The sequence below is a fragment of the Acanthochromis polyacanthus genome, chromosome 21 (assembly GCF_021347895.1).
Source record: "Acanthochromis polyacanthus isolate Apoly-LR-REF ecotype Palm Island chromosome 21, KAUST_Apoly_ChrSc, whole genome shotgun sequence".
NCBI classification, from domain to species: domain Eukaryota; kingdom Metazoa; phylum Chordata; class Actinopteri; family Pomacentridae; genus Acanthochromis; species Acanthochromis polyacanthus.
In genome coordinates this window covers 2,163,739-2,181,029 of record NC_067133.1, presented here as the reverse complement: position 1 = coordinate 2,181,029, position 17,291 = coordinate 2,163,739, and the positions used below count along the sequence as shown (strand labels likewise).

Here is a 17,291-nt window from a genome sequence, read left to right as displayed (position 1 = left end):
CTTTAGAGGGAAGACTGTGCCTTCTGTTGAGAGGTAAAAAATGTTGGAAACCACTGTTCAGTTAAAGACGACCAGATTTATTGATGTCAGTGTAATTATTTTTCAGTCTATTCATGTATTTCACAAACATTAAAGTCATTCAAAACTCTTTAAATGTTACAACTGCTGTTAACTGGCGTGAGAGGCAGATTATAGTCTTCTGTATCAGTGAAAAAGCAACAAGATTTGGTAAAAGTTCGACTTTATCAAACATTTTCACAACAGATTAGTTATGCTTCTTTCCTTCATCACCTTCTGTTGAAGTCTTTGATGAAGTTAAACCAGGTTAAACTCCATTAAACCATCTGGATGAGTGAAGAGCTGCCACTCCTGTGCTACAGCCGGCTTCTCCTCACGGTCTTTGGTGAAAGAGGCCTCAGTGATTCCTCTCCCAGATAAGTAAATGTGCCACACCTCCTGTACTCCAGCTGCTGCAGCTCCGTAGCCTCTGTCTGGGTCCAGAGTGCAGCGAACCTGGAAGTAGCGATCGAGGACGTCCAGAAGGGGATCTGTGCCAGAGGGATCCTTACTGCCCTGCCCAGAGTCCACTTCTGACAGAAAGGAGACGATGAAGCGACAGGGGCCCGAGTTTGACCCTCGCTGCTCCAGGATTTGTGTAAGAAAGGCAGCGGTGTCGCACAGCAGCGCAGACAGATGTGCAGCGCAGGACAGCTGTGCTGGGTGAGATCCACCGTGGCTGCTGCCTCCAGCGCCGCACAGGAAGCCCTCCAGTCTGTCCACGATGATGAGGGAGGGAGGTGTGGGAGACGTGCTGGTGGACTCATGAAGGCCGGCCACCTGCAGGAGGAGCTCCTCCAGCGTCCGGGGGTAGGAGAACTTGATTTTCTAGAGGTAGGGGAGAAGAAATGACAGAAAGAAGCCGAGTGAGTCAAAGTAGCTGCTTCACTGGAACTCAGATAGATAGATAGATAGATAGATAGATAGATTTGTGTGTTGATTGGTCAAGTTTACATACTGTCACTTGGTGTTTCAATCATTAATCTAACACTTTCAGGTAACTTTACTGTTAATGTTACCTGTTATTTATTCAGTTTAATTGTTCAGCTTGTTCTTTTTTTCAGATGTTTAACTATCTAAATTGTTAAATTCTGAACATAGTGAATTATTTTGAGTATTCATTAATTCATTTTAATGTTTACCTCTTACTTTCCATTTTACCTGTTCATACAGTGTTTATGTATTTTTTCCTGAATTTTTGGATTTTTTTCAGACAAGGAAACAGTATTTTTTAGTGTCCATCAATGAGGACATCAGGAGGGTTAAGGTTAGTATAAACTTTTAAAAAATTGCTATACAATAAACAAAATATATCTAATTTTACACTCTACATAACTACTAAATGTATTAAGAGTCAATAAACAGTATTTACACATTAAGGTACAGTGACTTAAGTGACTTCAAGTGATTTGACCGGTAGAAAGAAAAAACGTAACCATAAAACGGTAAAAGCCAACTGGGAGAAAGACAAGAAGAGAAGCTGAAATCAGACTGAAAATTACCAAAACTGTTTAAATTAATAACTGGATTAGGAGTGTGTATGACTAGTTTTTTAAAAACACAGATCAGATAACCTTCAGCTAAAAACTAGGCGCTGTTGAAATAGGACAGATCTCTCAAAAATGCTTTTCAGATGTATGAAGAACCTCTAAATAATTAATTTAAAACTGATTCCCATTAGTTACCGTTTATAAAGAAACTTCTACCTTCAGGCTCTCAGGGCTCAGATTAGGAACACATCTCTGCAGGGACACCGGGAGGCTCTGGATCTGAGTCTGGGTGAAGAACACCACTCTCATGCCCAGCTCTGAGGCCGCCGTCACGGCCGCCAGCAGCAGCACGGAGCGGCTCAGCTCCGGGTCTCCGAGCAGGAGGCTGCTGCCGGCGGCTGGAGGCGGAGGACGGACCGGCAGCTGCTTCTTCAGACCCACTGGAGACGTAAAAGTCCTAAACACGAGGCTTAAAATGTCCGCCATGGCTCATTCTACAATACGAAACACTTTTAATCAACTACGACGTCTGATAAAGTTGTTCCAGTTAGAGTTTACCGCGACTGTTTACATTTTGTACATTGGTGTTCCTGCTGCTGCGGTCCGGGTGGAAAGCATACACTGTAACGTTCCGCTGCGAGGTAAATTCTGGAAAAATTCTAAATATGCAGCTTTTTCTGTGTTTTTCTGTATCTTCATCATTACATATCATGTGTAAAACTAGGCAATAACTCATTTCTTTGCTTTTTGCATTGTATTCTCACTCTGCAATTGTCATTTTGCACTACTGTGTACATATATTCTTTTTTGACGTGTAAATATCTGTATATTTATAATCATGATTATTATTATTCTCTTTTTCTTATTTCTAAAGTGACACCATCACTAAATTTTAAAAAACAGCCGAAACAATGAAAATACTGTAGGTTCAGCACACTCTGTTTAGCAGCAAGAGAAAAACTGTACCAGGCTAAATTAACAGACTAAACACATATACAATGGAAATAGAAGAGAATATATTTTTTCCTGTAAATTTGCAAATTATTATATGAAATTTAACAAAGCAATGAAAATCGAAAAACAATAAATCGTTCAAAACAAAAACAAAACAGTTCATAAAACTAATAAAAACGTTGATTGACCGGTAGGTGGCGGTGTTCACTTAAAATTCGTTCTTGCAATGGGCTGAAAAAAACCAAGCAGAAGAAGAAGCAAACCGGAAGCAGACGCCAGGCTTCCGGTAGGGATCAGGCAGTGATGGCGCAGCGCCTGGCAGAGCTGGAGGTTCCTCTGGACTCTCACCGAGCCGGGGACCGGGGTGAGAACGTCCTGAGGCGCTGCAGAGGGAGACCCAGACTCACGGACTCCGACCGGGCCCAGAGGCGGCTTCAGTCCCGGAAGAAGTACGACGTGAGGCGGGTTTATCTCGGAGAGGCGCACAAGCTGTGGAGCGAGCTCCGCCGGAGGACCAGTCTGAGTGATGCCGGGCTGGCAGAGTACCTGATCCTGCTTAACTCCACCTACGGAGAGAAGTACCAGCAGAAATACTGCGGGTAGGAATGGAGATACTTCATCTGTTTGACCCAGGACTGTCAAACTCATTGTCGTTCAGGGGCCACATTCAGCCCAATTTGATCTCAAGTGACCAGTAAAATCACAGTAGAATGACCAATAAGCAACCACAACTCCATTTTTTTCAATGTCCTTTGTTTTAGTGCAAAAAAAGTCCACTCCGAGAATGTTCACATTTTGGGAATTATCTTTTTACAAAACACCATGAACAACCTGAAATGTCTGAAGAAAAACAAGTTCAGTTTCAAGAACATTATACCTCAGTTTAGCATTTACACATTACAACTTCCAGATCACAGAGTGTCCACAAATGAGCAAAACATTTGGTCACAAGTATCTGGAACTGAACGATATAGTGTTTTACTATATGATTCAAATGACAAGTCAGACAAAAAAACGACAAAATATTACAAAAATCAGACACAAAATGACTAAAAAAATCAACAAACGGCATGAAACAAAACATGAGACCAAAAAATGGACAAATGACAAAAATGAGACAAAAATAATTACACAAATGACACAAACAAGACCAAAAATGACAGAAGCGAGAAACAAAACGATAAAAAAGTAGACTAACAACACAAGTGAGACAAAAAAACCCACAAAACAACACATAAAACAATGAATAAAGCAAAACACAAAATGACAAAAATAAGACAAAAAGGAAACACAAAACGGCAAAAAGGAGAAACGAGATGACAACAGCATGAGACAAACGCTGGACAAAAAAACAAAAAAAGCAAAGCAAAATTGTGCAAAAATGAGATGCAAAATGACAAAACAATGAGCAATCTAGTATTTTACTTTATGATCAAAACAACTTGTCATGGTCTATGAGTTATTTTAAATTTAGAGTTTTACAAATTTACAATCTGCTGTTAATGTCTGCTCTGTAATTTTTGCACTTTGAGGGCCCGTTTTGTTTATATCCAGGGTGAGTGGGGTCTCTGACGATGTTTCCTGTCCTCATTCATGTCTTACAGGAAGAAGATTGCTCCAGAAGTGTCAGTAAAACAGAAAAGAGGTGAGTGGTGCCCTTCATTCATCAGTCATGTTGGTTTGTGAGTTGTGTGAGAACTAGTTGTATTAAATACATTCCAAACAAGACACTTATTCAGCTTTAAAGAGCTGCTGTTTACTTATTTGACTTGATAAACAGTTGAATTCTGCTGATTCTGACCGTACAAATCCAGTTTGTTTGCAATAATAATACCTGAGATCTGTACTAGGAAGCAAGTTTAACATATCCAAGGTATCTTTTTGTCATCTGGCTTAACTAAACCTACAGTCAGGCTAAACGGTCACATGAAGCTGGTTATCCACGCATTAAGTCAAGTCAGGGTTTGTAAATGTAGCTATGAGTATATTCTCATATAAATTGTGGATGTTGGCGCTAGATAACTAAACGTGGACATTTTTGGAGCCGCACTTTTCTCACAAGACGAGCAAACTGCAATCGTAAACTAATATGGGGAGTTTAAAATATAATCCAGGTTTAAAGCTATGGAATCACAGAAGTGCCGTAATAAAAGATGACAAAAAGGAAAAAGCAGTGAGTAAATGGAAAAACAAAAGCAAAAACCAAAGGGAAAAGCAAAGACGAAATTTACCTTTATATTTCCATGTTTTTTAATAAATTAATTTTTTATTTATTCCTCTTTATGTTTAATTAATTCATTTTTTATTTATTCCTCTTTATATTTACACATTGATTTCCTTATTTTTTAAACAGATTTTCTTTTATTATGGCACTCCTGTGATTCCATAGCTAACTGCAGACTGTGTGACTGTATAGTTAACAGGCTTATTGATGTCACTGTGTCGTTGTGTTTAAGTTGCTTAGATGTAGGTTTCATGTTCAGTTTATTATCATCATACATCACAAGATTTTAAATCAAAGTTACAGATGTGGTCCCTCTATGTAAGTCATGTAAAGGATAAATAAAAACGTAGTGGAAATAAAACTATTAAATGGTGATGCGGAGCATGAATTTGGTAATCTCACATTCTTGTGATGTGCAGGACGGTTTAATGTTGACTTCTGGGGTAAAAACTTTGACTGTTATCTTTGTACGCAAATAGTTTTTTCTTTTCTAGGTAAAAATGAGTTTCCACATCAGAAATGTGTCGCGTAACACAGAGTAGTTGTTCTCACTCTCATCAACGTTCAACAAAAATCAACCAGAGATTCCAATGTGATCAGCGGATTTTCATGTGGGTTCAGATATGATCCAGATATCCTGAAAGGCGCCTTTTTTCTCATTCATCTGCCTTGTTGTCCTGCAGGTAGGAAGCAGCGTGTGTTGAGCCTCCAGAGTCTGGTGTGTTGGTACCAGGAACACTCCCACTCCTGCCCCCACGAGCCCCAGCTCAGAGCTCTGGAGCCCCAGTCCAACTTCTCCACGGCCGCTATCTGGCAGTGTGACTCCAACCACTCTTTTGTGCAATATCTTTTCTCCCCACTGAGGGAGGCGAGCGACTCTGAGCATGATGAAGGAGATGGAGAGAATACAGCGGCAAAAACAGACGTGCTGGTGGCTAAAGGCACAGCGAGCAGGAAGAGAAAGAAGGAGGCTCACAAACAGTTTAGAGGTGAAGGTTTGGATTTTGTAGCTTTGTGTTATAGCAAGTTTTGGGTTTTTAGTTAACCATCCTGCTGTCCTCATTCATGGGCACCAGAAAATATTGTTTCTTTGTCTGAAAAAATTTCCCACATTTCTGAAAATTTGCAAAACCTTCAGGAAGAAAATTCCAATAATTCCTTAAAAGTTTTATTTAAAAAATCCCCCAAATTTGGCAATAAAATTCTTGTAAATGTTTTCAAAAAATGAGTAAAAATCATCCAAAATATCCTAAAAAATATCTGAAGTGATTACATATCAGTAAAACTTCTATTTTCTTTAAGAACATTGATTTTTTTTTTGTGAATGTTCTGAAGAAACATTTTCAACATTTTTTTCCACCAAAAAATGTTGGAATATTTCCAAAAAATGTTAAAAATGTGGACATTAGAAGTCTCACTGTGAATTTTTTTTTTCCACATTTGCAAACTTTAAAATATTAGTTGTTTCCTTGTCTGAAAAAAAAATCCAAAAATTCAGCAACAAAATTCGCCAAATTTCTGAAAATTTGCAAAACCTTCAGAATGAAAATTCAAATAATTCCTTAAAAGTTTTATTTAAAAAAATCCCCCAAATTTGGCAATAAAATTCTTGTAAATGTTTTCAAAAAATGAGTAAAAATCGTACAAAAAAATCCTACAAGTATTTTAAATGATTACATATATATCACTAAAGCTTCTAATATTTTCTTTAAGAACATTCACATAAAAATCCACCAAAATCCAGCGAATTTCGCTGGATTTTGTAAAGGATGTTCCAAGATTTCCCAAAAATGTTGAAAATGTGGACATCAGAAGTTTCACTGTGAAAATCTATTTTTTTTTCCACATTTTCAAACTTTTGAACGGGTCAGTTTGACCCGCAGGACGACACGAGGGTTAAACCTGTTACTGACCAGTGTTTCTTTTCTTCATCCTCTCCCTTCGTGTAGATGTGGAAGAAAATGTGGATGTTTCTGACCTCCAACATACAACCCTGAGCTCCATAGAAGAAGCTGCAGATCCAAACCACCAGCCCAGCTTAGAGGCTTCCTCCAAGGATGCTGCACTGCCAGAACAGCCTGTCTGGGAGATGGAGATGGAGATAATGCGACAGCAAGGCTCCCTCACGGCTGAGTTTCGCTCCATTCCTGAAGAGGAGGAGGAAGAGGAAGAAGGGGAGGAGGCTGAGGATCTGAGGCAAGGCAAGGATGGAGAGGAGGGAGAAGGAGAGAGGCTCGGAGAGGAAGAAATCGGGACTGTTCGGCACGATTACGAGTGCGTTACGGTGACGGCGTCTTTAGCTGATGAGCTGGAGAAGGCAGACGAGGACTCGGTGCTGTCACAGAGCCTCAGCGGTTCGGTCCCGCTGGGCGCTCAGACGGAGCTGTCGGTGCCTCCGCCCATGCAGGTACAAGAGCAGAGCGAACTGTTTGACCCTCAGGCTCTGCAGACAGTGGTGACCGGCTGTGAGATTCCTGACCAGAGGACGGCTCTGGAGGGCTCACAGGTAGGAGGAGGAGTAACGTCCAGATGAGATGAGACAACAAGGAGAGTTTTACTGCTGAGTGTCATCGTTGTTTTTCCATCTTTCTTCTCTAGTTAATCATCATCACTGGCCCCAGCTATGAGGCGTTGGCATCAGAGGGGATCCAGCTCAACATGGGCAGCGGAAACGTGGAGGAAGTCACTTGCACCGTCATCGGGGGCGTCACCTACAACCAGGTGTGCACGTCTGAGTCAAAAATCAGAGCAGCAGAGGACGAGGACTCCATGACAGGTGCGCTACATTTGGAGCTACGTGATAGAAAATGTCATTTTCAGACAACAAATCTAAATTTAAAACATCGCAGATTATTGGCACTGTTCTATTCTGTGAGTAAACCAACCCACTGCTCATCCTGCACTGACTTCTAAGACTGAAAACAGACTTTAGCTCACTCTATAATTGGGAAAGATCAGTATCGGCTGTGCCCATTGAATAGGGATGATGTTTACATTGATTTGAATAAGCAGATGCAAATTTCTGCTTCATGCAAACATCCTGCCATTTGATGGGACTCGTGACTGCAACACTGTGCATGTTTGTGTCCAGGTGTGGCCTCAGCTTCAAACAACAACTGCTCTCAACAACAGGGAAAGTTGGGAGATTTTAGAATTTAAGTGAAAGTGAGAATCCACAGCCATTTCAACGAGCACAGTCGAGGCATGTGCTACAAATCCAGATGTTTGGTTTTGGAATTTTAGCGGAGCAGTTACTGGAAAGTTTTGTAAGAGAGCTGCCAGATAAAAATGATACTTTGGCACAAAAGCACAGCAGCACCAGTGAACTCTAAAACCCGTAGTGTTCAATGACTTTATGCATGGTTTGTCACTTTGTCAAGCAAAATGCACGCACAGCAGTCAAGGTTCAAATAATTTGAACTTAGACAACTGTGAAAATAGTCACACGTCCGAAAGAAGCGAGGCGTACGGCCAAAAAGAAGAAAAAGCTGATGTTATGTGTCACTTCTCAGAACTGCATGACACACATGTTCAGGGGTCAGCAGACTCCATGCCACTGAAATCAACTCTCACTCTGTTTGAAATCCTTTATAAAGTCTGAACAGTCAACGTATTAGCAAACTGAATTCACTGCTCATGAAAAGTGTACAGCTGCTTCTGCACCGACGACCTCATTTCTGTTTTCAGTGTACCGTCGTACCGAAGCACAATCCTGATTTAAAGTATGCTCCGTTAGTCGAACACACCTTAATCCACTTCTGCTTGCATCTTCACAAATAGTTAGAGGTGTGAAAAACTGCAGTCTTTTGTTTTCCAAGCTGGACACGAAACATTTGTTTTTGTTGTTGTTTTTACAGTTTTCAAGGAGGGGAATAAAATATATTCCAAAGTCGTTAAAGTTGTTGTTGAAAATGAGAATCAGTTCTCAACTAACTTAACTAAAGTTAAATAAAGGTTAAACAAAGTGAATAAATAAGTAAACTCTGGAGAGTCCCAAGCAAGTGGCCACTGGGCGCCCCTGTTTTTGGGAAAGCACTATTTTATGATGAGGCAAAAACACAACAGTTCCATCATCGAAAATGTTATTTTTTCTTTCATATAATTAGTATAAAAATTGTGCAATTATTGTCATATAAAATAATGGAAGATTCTAGATAGCCAGGACTGTTTCATAAAAAAAGTGTATGTATTCCTAGCCCTTATAATGAAAGAAATGTGGTTAACCATTATGATAGATAGATAGATGGATAGATGGTCTCCATGTGTCATTTTCTAATCCCACTTTCTCTGCAGGTTTGAGTGACAAACAGCTGCTGCAGCCCACCGTGGATCCTCTGCAGCTGAGCAGTGACAGAGAGCTGCAGAGGAGTCTGAGCAGGTTTGTGATCCACAGACCGCAGAGTGGATTCTACTGCATCTCATTCTGCGACATCATACTTAGAAAGGTCCATGACATCAGAGCACAAGTTACTCTTTACCTGTTAATTGTGAATTAAGTCCACAGTGTTTGTGTTTTCAGTGTTCGGTCCAAAAGAAGCAGGCGAGGCCCGGTCATTGAGGCTGATGGGATGCTGAAAATGTTCCACTGTCCTTATGAGGGCTGCAGCCAAGTCTATGTAGCAATTAGCAGTTTTCAGGTGAAATTACATTTTTCATTCAGACTTAAAACTTCAACCTCTTTTTCCTCATTGAAGATTAAAATAACTATTTGTCTGTTATCTGTAGAATCATGTGAACTTAGTTCACAGGAAAGGGAGGACAAAGGTTTGCCCTCATCCTGGCTGTGGAAAGAAGTTCTACCTGTCCAACCACCTGCATCGACACATGATCATTCATTCAGGTGGGTTCATACAGACATCTGGGTAATTATTAGATTGTTATCTGCACGGAGCTCCAAATTTAAATATGAGTTTTTCTGCAGGAGTCAGAGATTTCATCTGTGAGACGTGCGGAAAGTCATTTAAACGCAAGAATCATCTGGAAGTTCACAGACGGACTCACACAGGAGAAACTCCACTCCAGTAAGGGATTTTATTTTTGCACGTTTTTGGTCCGAGCACCTCAGTTTGAAATTCAGATCTTTGATGTTTAGTGTTAAACCAAAAATTTAGAATATTCAGACTCTGTAAGCAGATTATTTTACATGATATTTTATATTCTGTATCATGAATCACTGCATTTTACTGGACAGACTTCAGAATTATTTTGGCATCTCAGGCCAGGTGCTCCAGTGTTTGAGCTCCTACCTGTCAGAGTTATCTCAAAGTGTTTTCTTCAGCAACGTGTTGTCTGTGTCCTGTACTGTCAGGCATGGGGTACCACAGGGATCTGTACTGGGTCCATTGTTGTTTTCTCTCCAACTGACACCTTTGGGTCAAATTTTGCGTTCTTTTGGGATCTCTTTTCATTGTTGTGCAGATGATCTACAGTTATACATGCTGTTGGTCCTTCAAAGTAGATCTCACACTGTTAAACTTCAGGCCTGTCTCTCAGCTGTTCAGAGCTGGTTATCAACTAATGTCCTGCTTCTGAACTCTGCTAAGACAGAAATGATGGTTATTGGACTTGCAGGACTCACTCTTCTGTTTAACAGTTTTACTCTGTCTTTGGGTGACTGTTGTTCAAGAATCCTGGTGTGCTCTTTGATCAACATCTTTCGTTTGAGTTCCATATTAAAGAGGTGACCAGAGTGGCCTTTTTTCACCTCAGAAACACTGGAAAGATTAGACTGATTGTGTCGTTTCAGGATGCTGAAGCCCTAATTCATGCTTTTGTTGTGTTGCGTTTAGATTACTGTAGTGTCCTTTTATCAGGTTTGCTCAAGAAGAGCCTTCTTGGTCTGCGGATGATTTATGCTAGCGTATAAAATTGTAAGTGGAATTGCCCCATCGTACCTGTCGAATTTGCTGAACCCGTATGTGTCCACTCGTGTTTTGGTTTCCCAGGGGACTGGTTTTCTGAGTGTCCCAAAAGTCCGTAGAAAAACGGTTGAGGAACGGGCTTTTTGTTTCCGTGCACCGACATTGTGGAACAGTCTACCTGTTGAAATCAAGCAGGAATCTTCCATTGATGTATTTACAACAGACCCACTGGTTCACTGTTCCATATGAGTCTTAAATTGTTTGTTTTAATACTGTCCTTTTTATTGCTTCAGTATGTTTATGGATTTCTGATGTTTTTATTGCTTTTATCTCTGTGTACAACAGTTAGACTGAAAGCGCTTTATAAATAAATTATTACCATTGTATTTCAGTATTTCCATGAATCTGTTCTTAACTCTTTCTTCCTTCTTCTCACCAACATCCCCATCCGTCAGGTGTGAAATCTGTGGTTACCAGTGTCGCCAGCGTGCGTCCCTGAACTGGCACATGAAGAAACACACTCCAGAGGCCCACTACAACTTCACCTGCGAGTTCTGCAACAAGAGGTTCGAGAAGCTGGACAGCGTCAAATTCCACAAGCTAAAGAGCCACCCTGACAAGCAGGCAACCTGAGGTGTTCTGATGCTGCGAATCGGACCTGAAGCAGCGCAGGCTGGCCCTTAGAAACTAAAGAAAGACTTCCAGTGAAGAGAGAAGACTTTCCTTTGCTGGGTTTTCGTGAAGTTCGCGTCCAGGATGACGTGAACGTCGCCTGTGTTCATCCAGGCTGTAGATGGAGTGGACCAGAGTAACAGCTGTGCAGGACGCAGCTGTGTGGCTGATCACAGGTTTTGAAAATACTGTGTTTGGTACAGCGGAGATGGAAAACTAAATCAGTTTTTGACTATTTGGTGAAGGCTGTTTAGCAGCCTAAGCAAGCTTAGCTAGAGTTGACTTTTCTACTGCCTCCGAAACCAAAACTGCAAGAGTGAAAATGTTCAAACATCAGCTGCATGTGTCAGCACGGTGGGCTAACTAGCAGACTACCTACAGTCGTTATATTTGCTTTCATGGTTCGTTGCATTTTATACCACAGATTAGGTTAAAGTCCATGTTCACAACCAGACATCCACTCATCGTATTCCCTCATTGTGTAGGAGACAGGAGAGCTTCCATTCCAGCAGCTAATCTTGTTTTCTCACATATATTCCATCTTGTTCTAAACATTAAAACCTTTCTTCTTCAAAGGTTGGAACATAATTTGACAAACAAAAGGCATTGGATTTGCTTTTCTGATTATAAAAGCTAAGCAGCTAATATTAGGCAGTTAGACCAGAACAGTCTGTCCGTAACATTTTTCTCATTGTGCTCTAAATACTCGTACTAACTGGTTGTGCAAGAACAGTTCTGCTTCTTAGGTCCTCTGCTTTCTCCATAGATTATAAGCAGAAGATGGTGGATATTTTTTTGAGGGGTTCATTCAACTTTATGCTCGATCTCGTCATGCATGTAGCCGTCAAGTTTCTGTAACCCTTTTACAGGATTCTCATTTTAAAACGACTCAGTGTGGAACATTGAAAATTGACTGAAGGTACTTTTCAGCTAACGCACGGCTCAGCTTTATTATACCCGACTGCGACAACAACTCTTGAGTGGTAAATCTATCGTCTTCACTTTGTAACGACCAAATGTCCTGGATGAGAACATGTGTGGCAACAGTACCCAAGGGAGGAGGCACTTAGCAAAGAGTCGGTTAAAAGTACAAAACATTTTGGCCGCTGCGTCGGACACCAGCCCCTATATACGATTTACCTGCTTAACCCATTGAGCTATACAGGCGTCCCAAAAGTACAAAACATTTAACATTTTTGTAGGCTTTGGAAATTGTTCTACATTGATGCAAAGTCCCGAAAAAGTTGTTTTCACCCCTGATCCAATCTGAGTTATTTAATACATTTTTTTTAGATGATATTTACTTCAAAGTACATTAAAGTTGCATTAAAATTAGTCATGTATCTAGAAAAAACTGCACTCCATCTGCTCTTAAAGCTCCAGAAAATTGTAAAAACCTGTTTTCTCCACATGATATCAGAACATTAGCAGTAGGGCCTGGTTGGAGGTGCCCCTTAGCCTCCAGGCAGAGAGCAGGAGTTTGGCAAGCAAATGGGCACCATGACAGAGACATCAGTGACACTTAATGTCTTCTGTCTGGAGCTAGCCGCTCTCCCATTCTCACATCTGCAGATTTAAGGATTGTGTTTACAAAAGAGTGGACACCATTAAGTTAAAAAAAAAGACTCTGTGGCGGGCCTCAATCCTAATATTTGACATCTGGACATCTTTAAATCAATCACAGTTGTCTTGTGCTTGATTTAAATTATAGGCAAAACTTTACATTTTAAACACGTGGGTTACTTCTCGGACTCGGAGATTGTTGTTTCTCATAGTGAGGATTTTGAAAATGGTGACATGCAAATAGTGGAAGAGGAGGATACAGCGCCATGAAATGCACTCAGGAAATGACCTGGGGCCTCATTTATAAAGCTTGCGTACGCACAAAACAGGGCTAGAAAGTGGCGTACGCCACTTTCTACGCAAAGGTTGTGATTTACAAAAACAAACTTGGCGTGAGAATGTGCGCACCGGTGCGCCAACCTTGATTCTTGATGCTTCCTTACGCACAAAACAGGGCGTAAATCACAAACTTTGCGTAGAAAGTGGCGTACGCTGTGTACGTTGTGATTTCTAAAACAAACGCAATCCTACGCAATGTTTTATAAATGAGGCCCCTGAAGCCTACGATCTGTGACTTAGTCTAATATGGAAATGACTTAAACCTGCCAGCAGGGGGCGACTCGTCTGGTTGTAAAAAAAAAAGAAGTCCTCGCATCTTCACTTGCTCCGTTTTCTCCCTTGATTTGTTACCTCAGTAAACATTTCCCTGATGAGTTCATGATCCCTCGGTACACCACGATGTTTACTTTGTAGCTTATGATGCCATTTAGAATAGAACAGACAATAAAGCAGGATTATTTTTTAGGGTGTGGCCTCTGTCATATGGTTTCAAAAGATAGAGTTGGTCAAACAGTGGGTGACATCATGTAGTTTACGCCAGTCTGTTATATACAGTCTACAACTTTAGTGTTTAATGTGTTCAAACATGCAAAACATTGGTAAAATCCATTTGAAGATTGACGATAAAAACTGTGGCTCCGTACACTGCTAACAAACCAAATGCTGGGACTGATCCAGATAACACTATTCCAGTGAGTTCTACATGTAAGCTCGTGCACAGAACGTGGATTAAAGGTGGAAGAGATGGAGAGATGGTAAACATGCTAGCGAGCTACGACTCCACCTTTAAACAGGCTCGTTCTGTCCTTTATTACACCAACAATAGTGATTACTGATGACATTGTTCTCAGTTTGGTGGGTAAATATTGACAAAGCACTACAAATGTGTGTTAAATGTGTTCAGAATTAGGGCTTTGAAATTGACGTCATTGAGGTTTGACTGTTATGCGTCTCCCCACGCTGCTTGTAATGATACGTATCATTCTTCCATTTCAGTCATTCAAAGTGAGCATCGGTAGTTTTGGCCATGAGATCCGTCTTCATCTTGTGTTTTTCTATTATCTCTTTTCACCATCCCAGTGTCCCGACTCACAGGAAAGCTTGTGAGATTAATGTGACAGTTTCTCAGGAAAATTCACCTCACTCCTTTTGTGTTTCTGTCTCTTGTTCCGTCTGTTTCCAAGCAAATGCACTTTTCTCCGTTCTGTCGGGTTTTTTGACCTGTTGAATCACTAAAACATGTGAATACGCCTGGTGGTTGTGTTGTACTTTTCTTTTACTTTACTGACTCTGATGATGAATAATATTCAGTGTGTTTTTTTCCCTCTTGTGTAAAGCCTTCTAGGGTGTGTGTGTGCGTGTTCATGACGCAGTGTGGGTGTAAGAAAAGACATGAAAAGCGTAAGTGTCATGACACATCGTCATAAAGTCTCTTCACAGATACAGGACCCTTTTAGTCAGATGAAGGCTGGACATGAAAAAGTGTTTTCTGGATGATTAAATAAGAATTTTAGAGTGGGGAGCGTTTGACTTCTACATGTTACATAAAAATGCCAACACTGAGATAATAAAAATGACATTTTGACCCAAATATAGAAGAAAAATGAAGTAAAACAAAATAAAAAATTAGAATGTAGTTAAGTTTATTTATATATATTTATATATTTAAAACCCAAATAGAGAAAAAAGATAGCAAAAAATTAAAATGAAGCAAAAATTTGAAATCTATAAATAAAACCAAAATAAAATAATTGTTTACATATATTTCTAAACCAAATATAAAAAAATTGCAAAAAATAAATAAAGCTAAAATCCAATAATTATATTGACGCACAGAAACCCAAATATAGAAAGAAATTGTTAACAAAAAAACTAAACAAGAAATACAATTTTTTATAATTCCAATAATTATATATATATATATATATATATATACACACACACACGCTCACATATATGTATATATGTGTGTGTCTGTGTGTAAAATATATATATATATATACATACATATACATATATATATATATATATATATATATATATATATATATATATATATACCCAAATATAGAGGGGAAAAAAGCAAAATTAAAAATAGAAAAATGAAACTGGTATATTTTTGCAACAGTGGGGTTTTTACGATTTAAATATTTAGGCACTTAAAATTTTGGTCAGCAGTTTGCTTATATATTTTTTTTCTTTTTTTGTCTGCATTTATTCACATTGTTTAACTCCATGGAAGGGGTGTCAACACTTTATGAGATTAATGCATATTTTAGTCTTGCAGCCAAATATCTTATTATTTAGTGCATGCGTGTGACCATCACCAGCCCTCCCTAAAAGCTAAGCTGACACTTTTATTACATTTCCCTGTTAAGAGCCAGGGAGGGCAGTGCTACACCTCAGTGGTGATGTGAGGGGAAACAATGGATGGACAGGACGAGAGAGGATGGACAGGGACAGGGACTAGCAAGTGGTGCTATTACATCTGAAGTATATCAGGTGTTGTGTTATTATATGTAGTTTGCTTCTATTTTTAGTCTTTTACCTTAAATGAACCCGTTCCTGACCCATTCTCATCAGCTCCTCCAACAGTATGTCAATATTTTTCCAGTATATATTATCTATTCTCCTGTCTTCTGCAGTTGAGTTGCCGCTCTGCATACTTTCATCACTGTTTAAAAGGACTGTAAATCATAGATATACAGTCATACTACTTGTAAGCAGCGAGGCCACAGTCTGAGGAGCATCTATCGCACTGATAACCCAGTTTCTCAGTAATTTAGGAAAACTTGAGGGTGGAGAATTCACCAGACAGAACTTTCACATTGTGGTGATATGTGAAATGTAGAATTATCTTAAAATTATCAAGATATGCAGGAATAACACCGTGCATCTAGCCCACAGACTCCTACAAAAAGCCACCACGTGATACAGTCTAAGCAGTGACAGCATCATGATCATTAAGCTGCTCAGAAACACAGAAGAAGGCTAAAATAGAACTGTAAACCAGTAGAGTGAAGTAATGGAGTAATACTGTATGACTTTTTGTGTACATGTGAAGCTGTGTTTTCAGTGAGCCGGGAGGCTTCCTATTGTTGAGATGAATATCAAAGAGAGCCTTTTACTGTACTGTGGCTTGTGCAAACCAGCACACCCCCTCCACGTCATCAAGGTAAACAACTTCTTTTACTTTACCTTGCAACGCTGTGGAAAAACACCGTGTCAGGCTGTCCACTGAAATGGACGCCTGACCTGTTCAAGGTCAGTTAATGAGGCGGTTCTTCCTATTCAGAGGATAATTTGGTATTGAAATGGTAAAAAGCTAGCCTAGCCGTGCTAGACAACCCACGGCAACAAATTTAATTCTCTGCCAGGGTGGGTCTAGTTACCCTCCATAAGGCTCGAGGTTGGATTCTCCTAAAACTGGCCGGACCAATCACCATGAAGTGTAGAGTCAGAAGGCGGGCGTAACGAAGTGACGACAGAGGCGTGACGATTCTGACAGAAACAACCGGCGCACAATAAACAGTTATCTTTCGACTCGGCTTTGGCCACAGCCCTTAAAGATTTGAAGCTAAAATTCAACTTGAAAGATAAACAAAGGACGGCACTGAAGTGTTTCATTGAGAAGAAAGACGTATTTGGACTTATGCCGACCGGATATGGCAAATCTTTAATATACCAGTTAGCTCCGCGGCTCCGCTGGTTGGGAAGCTAATGGGACTTAGCCACAATCCGCCGGTGCTATCGGAACTACATCAGCCTATTCGTTGCGCTGATTGGTTGTATACCTACCCAATTGCTGCAGAGTGATTTGAAAGACAACCTTTTAGCCCGCCTCCCTCCCTGTCAAGCTTCCCTAGACCCTTGTGCCGTCAGAAACATGGGTATAGCGTGGCTAGGCTAGTAAAAAGCTGCTGTGATTGTGTTGCTACTATTGGCTGGTGAAGTTGAGGTCTGACCCCAAAATAACTGGAGTTATAGTTACAGCTTCATAGGTTGTGTGCCTCAGGAATCAGAACTGGGAGCTGATTCCACGTGAAAGGAGCCTGATAGTTAAAGGTTCTGCCTTACTAGCTGGACTCGAAAAGGATTTTAAACTCTGTTCTGAATTTTAAGGTCAGCTGT

At 40.2% G+C, this 17,291-nt stretch overlaps 2 protein-coding genes across 2 annotated transcripts; one reads left to right on the top strand and one right to left on the bottom strand.

Annotated features, from left to right (window-relative positions):
* Positions 1-56: 56 nt before the first annotated feature.
* swsap1 (SWIM-type zinc finger 7 associated protein 1) lies at positions 57-2,319 on the bottom strand. Its single transcript, XM_022196436.2, has 2 exons — positions 1,764-2,319; positions 57-885 (listed from the first exon to the last, which is right to left on the bottom strand). The coding sequence occupies exons 1-2, from the start codon at positions 2,031-2,033 to the stop codon at positions 316-318; spliced, it is 840 nt and encodes a 279-aa protein (XP_022052128.2). The 5' UTR covers positions 2,034-2,319; the 3' UTR covers positions 57-315.
* A 448-nt stretch (positions 2,320-2,767) lies between these two features.
* On the top strand, positions 2,768-14,411 carry znf653 (zinc finger protein 653). Its single transcript, XM_022196442.2, has 10 exons — positions 2,768-3,100; positions 4,106-4,146; positions 5,409-5,714; positions 6,675-7,231; positions 7,324-7,501; positions 9,019-9,103; positions 9,245-9,362; positions 9,451-9,565; positions 9,647-9,746; positions 11,042-14,411. The coding sequence occupies exons 1-10, from the start codon at positions 2,805-2,807 to the stop codon at positions 11,217-11,219; spliced, it is 1,974 nt and encodes a 657-aa protein (XP_022052134.2). The 5' UTR covers positions 2,768-2,804; the 3' UTR covers positions 11,220-14,411.
* Positions 14,412-17,291: the final 2,880 nt, after the last annotated feature.